At 51.2% G+C, this 5,554-nt stretch overlaps 1 protein-coding gene across 1 annotated transcript; it reads right to left on the bottom strand.

Annotated features, from left to right (window-relative positions):
* RHOV (ras homolog family member V) lies at positions 1,115 to 3,784 on the bottom strand. The gene is made up of 3 exons (XM_018054431.1): positions 3,475 to 3,784; positions 2,642 to 2,700; positions 1,115 to 2,455 (listed from the first exon to the last, which is right to left on the bottom strand). The coding sequence occupies exons 1-3, from the start codon at positions 3,680 to 3,682 to the stop codon at positions 2,012 to 2,014; spliced, it is 711 nt and encodes a 236-aa protein (XP_017909920.1). The 5' UTR covers positions 3,683 to 3,784; the 3' UTR covers positions 1,115 to 2,011.

Raw genomic sequence — 5,554 nt, 5'->3', positions numbered from 1 at the left:
GCCACGTTCTTTCTCACACACACACAACTTCCTGCAGAGGGAGCTGGGCTGGGACAGAGGGCTCACCTGGCCCATTAGTTGCCTAGCAAGCGTCCCAGGTTTTCCTTAGAAATACCTCTCCACACGAACAACACTTACCATATACCAACTCTAGAGTTTGCAAAGTGCTCTTATGGCCACTTATAATAGTATATTACCTGGGATATTACCTTTTTTCTCTGAGCCTCCCTTTCCTTACAGGTAAAGTGCCCCTCCCACTCCAAATTCACCTGTTAAACGTCCTTCCAGCTCCAAGTCCAGGGAATGTTCTCTGAATCCCTGCTCCTCTCCAAGTCCTCAATCAATGAACCTTCACTCTCAAAGGATTTCTGGGACCAAACTTCTATTTAAATTGTTGACCAGAGTTCCCTTGTGGCCCACTGGTTAGGACACTTCACTCTTACTGCTGAGGGCAGGTTCAATCCCTGGTTGGGGAACTAAGATCCCACAACCTGCACAGAAGAGGCCAAAAAAACAATAAAAAGCAATATAAATTGTTGACACTGGCATCCTGACCTTCACTAGGTCCTTATGTAGCCTTTGAGTGCTAAGTCTAAAGACTGAGTTCAACCAACCCAAGTCCAAGAAGTTTGGCCAGTGGTTGAGGTTTAAGTTGTATGAGGGTCCCTTCGTGTCTGGGGTCTGAACCAGAGAGGCCCTCCCCAATCTGAAACCCTTGGGCACTGTAGACTGTTGGAAGGATCAGAGCAGGAAGGTTAGAGGGCTCAGGATTGCCCCAGAGCCCAGGGCTGAGCACTGTGCTCCAGAAGGGAGGGGGAGAGGGGAGGGGCACCACCCGCCCGGTGAGGTCATGGGAAAGCAGCTCTGGCGCTGACACCTGGGGAAACCCGTTTCCAGGCTGCTTCCCACGCTAGCTCTCCTGGGAACCAGCTAAGCCCCAAACGGGGCGCCCCAAACCCCTCCCCGCAGGCCAGTTCCCATCACTGTTCCATGTAGACCAGCCCTCACCTTTCAATCTAGCCTGTCTTTTGGTACCCAAGCTGTCTATCCAAACTGTTGGGTCTTGAGGGACCAACATGCTGACCTCTCCAGAAAAAGACACAGAGACAGCAGCTTCAGAAACTTAAGGCTTTATTTGCAGATTCCACATTGCCCTGTCTTCTAGGCTATGACTTTGGAGAAAGCCCCTTCTTCCTTTAGGCTCCGATTTGCAGCTCCTCCCCCTCCTCTTGCTGGGCCTTGCCTCTCACTTCCTGCCCCACTCCTGTCCAGCCAGTTTGGGCAGTGCTTAGGGAGCCCTGAGACCCAGTTCTTCTCAGGCACCAGCCCCGCCCTCCCTGGCCTTGAGGCTTTGAGGACAGCCCAAGTGTCAGCCTTGCTCTTCAGCTGCCCCACTTCTCTTCTCTCCTTTCTCTTCTTCGTTCCAAGAGAAGCCCTCTGATCTGTCTTCTCCCCAGCCTGCCTCTAGTCCTAAGGCTCCAAGGCTGTACTTTCTGCTCCTTCTGAATCTCTCACAGACCTCTGTCTTATTCAATTCATTCTAAACTCTCCAAATCAGGGCTGGATACCTTCCAGCCTTCTGAGATGCCCAGCTATTCTTCAGGCTCTTCCTCACCCCTGGGCCAAGGAAGGGGTGGGGACCACCAAAAGTGGTCCTAATTCAGCCAGGCTGGCTTGAGGGCCCATAATAAGAAACTGGAAATTGGATCCCAAGCTGCTTGGAGGCAGCTGATGCTGTCAGGATCACCCCATGAAAATCAAAGTACTGGCATTTCTCTGTCAGCCTTGACCACAGAAATCCAAGTCAGAGCCTTCCCTCCTCCAGGCCCTAGGCTCACCCTGGCATCTAAGAGCGGGCAGTGAAAGGCCCATGTTTCCACAGCGTTCAGATGGGAACTGAGTCCCAGGGGGGTGGCCTGGCCCTGCCGGCAGAGCCCCTCAAAGGCCCCACACCTCAGGTTCTAGAAGTCTGTGGCCACTGGCCTGCTGATCATTTTGCTGCCACAGCTGTTCAAACAAAACAGAAGAACTTCTTCCAGCGGCAGCGGGAGAGGGTGCGCACACCTTTGGCATTCAGCTTCTTCTCCAGCCGGGCTTTGTGCTCAATGGCACTGAGAATGGCCGAGTCAAACACCTCCTTCAAGTTCTTCTGCGTCAAGGCAGAGCACTCCAGGTAGCAGCAGGCCCGGATCTTCTCGGCCAGACCCTGAGCCTGGGGTTGAGGCACCGGGCCTTCCCGGCCCCCCTGGTCCAGCTGAATCAGTACATTGACATCATCCCTCAGGTCGGCCTGGGTACCCACCAGCAGCACGGGCGCCTGGGGATTGTGAGTGCGAATCTCTGGCAGCCATTTCTCTGTGATGTTTTGGAAGGAGCTGGGCTGCACCACACTGAAGCAGGCCAGGAAGACATCTGTATCCGGGTAGCAGAGGGAGCGAAGGCGGTCAAAGTCTTCCTAGGATGGAAAGTCCAGGCCATTATTCCCTGCCACAGGATGCAGGTAATCCCTTGTCACCTGGGTTTAGAGACTGAGACTCATAACTAAGGGCTCAAGGCCTTCTCCATTCCTGATGGACCCGGGATCCTCCCAGCCTCCAACCCACCTCACCCCAGATCAGTAGAGGATGCTCCTACTTCTCACCTGTCCCGCTGTGTCCCAGAGCTCAATGCGCACCGGCGCTCCATCAACCAGGACTTGCACTGCAGGGGAGAGGCAGGGGAAAGACTGAGTTAGAAAGAGCGTTCTGAGATTAGGTTTGATGTAGATACACTACCGTGTATAAAACAGTTAGTGGGAACCTACAGTACAGCCCAGAGAGCTCAGCTCTGTGCTCTGTGATGAGTGGTATGGGGGGAGGCGAATGTTCAAGAGGGAGGCATAGGTATACATATGGCTGATTCACTTCGTTGCAGAGCAGAAACTAATACAACATTGTAAAGAAATTATACTCGAATAAAGAAAAGAAAAAGAGGCTTCCCTGGTGGCTCAGTGGTAGGAATCCATCTGCCAGTGCAGGAGACACTGGTTCGAGCCCTGGTCCAGGAAGATCCCACCTGCCTCAGAGCAGCTGAGCCCATGACCACAACTATTGAGCCTGTGCTCTAGAGCCCTGGAACCGAAACTAAACATGCGGTAACTACTGAAGCCGGGACGCTCTAGAGCCGGTGCTCCGCAACAAGTGAAGCCGCCGCAGCGAGAAGCAGAGAACTACAACCAGCAGTAGTCCCCACTCGCCGAAACTAGAGAAAAACGCGCGCAGCAACGAAGACCCAGCACAGCTAAAGATAAGTGAAAAAAAAAATTTTTTTTAAAGAAAAAGAAAGAGCGTCCTGGATCCCACCAAGCCTCAGCAGCGCCACCTCGGGGCCTGCTCCCGCCAGCCTCCCCGGGGGCTTCGGTGCACTGGTTCCTCTGCTCCAGACGCAGCCCCCGAGTGCACAACCCCACCCCAGCCACGCGGCCGTTGAACATACCGGAGAAGGTGTCCAGCGCTGTGGGCCGGTAGCGCGCGGGGTACCCATTGCAGGTGTAGCTGACGATGAGGCTGCTCTTGCCCACCGCGCCGTCGCCCACCAGCACACACTTTATGCCCAGCTCGGGGGACGCGCTGCCCCGTCCCGGGGGAGGGGTCGGGGATCGGAGAGGGGACGACTCGGCTTCGCTTAGCTCCCGCGGGGGCATGGCCCGCTCCGGGGACAGCCGGGGACCAGGCTCCGCTGTGATCGGTGAAGCACGTTCCGTAGCTTGCCTCTGACTGAAGCCGCGGAGACCCAGCTCAACCGCCAGCCGCTACCCGTGGGTATATGTGGACCCCGCCCACCTCATCTGCATACCCCAAGCGGCCTCGGACCCCGCCCACCCTCCGAGCCTCCTCCAGGAACTCCCTCTACAGCACGCCGCAAAAGGTCAGGCAGTCTCTAATACCAGGAGGTAGAGACGCGGGCCGAAAACGGATGCTCAGGGAATCACACAAGTTCGAGAACAAAGAATTGCCCAGATGAGGCAGATCTCGGTATCCTGGCAGAGACAGATATCCAGGATTTATTGTTAGGAAGAAGAAGCAAATTGCAGAACACACACTGCAACATGTTCAAATTAAACGTTTATTCAAATGAAAACAATAAAAAAAAGACATGTTTGAGTATTAAAAAGGCTGGATAATAATTTTATTAATGAATTACTTTTTAAAAATAAAGAGATCATGAAGAGGCAGAAGATAAACTCAAGAGGGAACATGGCCGGCAAGAATATATTGTACCTCTTCCACAGAAGAGCTTCCTCTAGATTCAGCCTGAAGGCAGGCTTTAAACACCTTCACTCTGCTCCTTTGAAGGACCTCGGGATGCTGGAGAAGCTAGCTGGGGATCTTCAAGGACAATTCTCCAATTGAATATTTTCTATATCCCCAAAGTCTCTAATATTATCTTCATCATCATCAAAAGCAAATAATAATTACCTGTTTGCTGATGCTGTCCTGGGCCACCCATTGTCCTTGCCCTAGAAGGTGTTTATAGATAGAGACATGATATCTCATGCAGCCCTAGAAAGGTCACCAAGAGAGCAAGCGAAGAATAGCCTGATGCTAATTTCATCTCTTTATTGTAGCCACACCAAGTGACACCAGGCCCAGAATCCTTTCTCTGAATTCCAAGCCTATACAAAGATCTCAGCCTATATAAAGCTCATTGAAAACACCTCCTTCACGAGTTGTTGAAAAGAGAGTGTTGGGAGTAGGTCAGTGGAAATTGAAGAAAAGAAATAATTGTATTTTTCAAGCAGTAGGTAGTATAAAAATCCCTAAGTCCAAATTTCAAAATCTCTTGAAAAAAGTTTCAAGATTTCTGATTTTTATTCCTTACCCCCCCCCCGCAACTGTTGATCAAATGTTGAGGACAACAACTAGAAAGTTGCTGATTTAACCATTAAAAACTTGACTGTGGGGAAATGGTAGGATCCCCAGTATTCACTTCTGTATCCCAGTGTCTACATCCTACATTTCTTACCTCCAAGTATCTGTGGATGCTAATAACCCCCTGGTGATGGACAGGGAGGGCTGGTGTGCTGTGATTCATGGGGTCGCAAAGAGTCGGACATGACTGAGCGACTGAAATGAACTGAACTGAACTGATAGCCCCTGTGACTTCTCAGACACATCCACACAAGACATCCGGCAAGTGAAAGAAGCCTAAAAGTGCTGCCTTCACACTGTGGCACTCAGAAGGTCTGAAAGCTATTCTTTTTGCTCTCCTGGAAAGGGAGCCAAGAATGGGGATTTGAAAGGACCTAGACATCAAGAGACCTGCCCCAGGATTCCCACTTCTTCAACTCATTAGCTATGTAATTCCTGAGAAATCACTTGCTCCATCTCAGCTGTAACATGCTAGGTGAAGCTTCCTTATTTCATATTTATTTCTTAAATATTTCTTATTTCTGGTGCTAGCAATCTGTGATTCAGGGAACCTAGCGAAATTGCCCCAGTCTGGGTGTCTGAGACAAAATTACTACACACACACTCTTCTTCACCATGCTCTTATCCTTTTACCCAAACTATTA

Source organism: Capra hircus, chromosome 10 (genome assembly GCF_001704415.2).
Source record: "Capra hircus breed San Clemente chromosome 10, ASM170441v1, whole genome shotgun sequence".
Lineage (NCBI taxonomy): Eukaryota > Metazoa > Chordata > Mammalia > Artiodactyla > Bovidae > Capra > Capra hircus.
The sequence above is the reverse complement of the archived record's forward strand: the minus strand, read 5'-3'. Positions and strand labels throughout refer to the sequence as shown.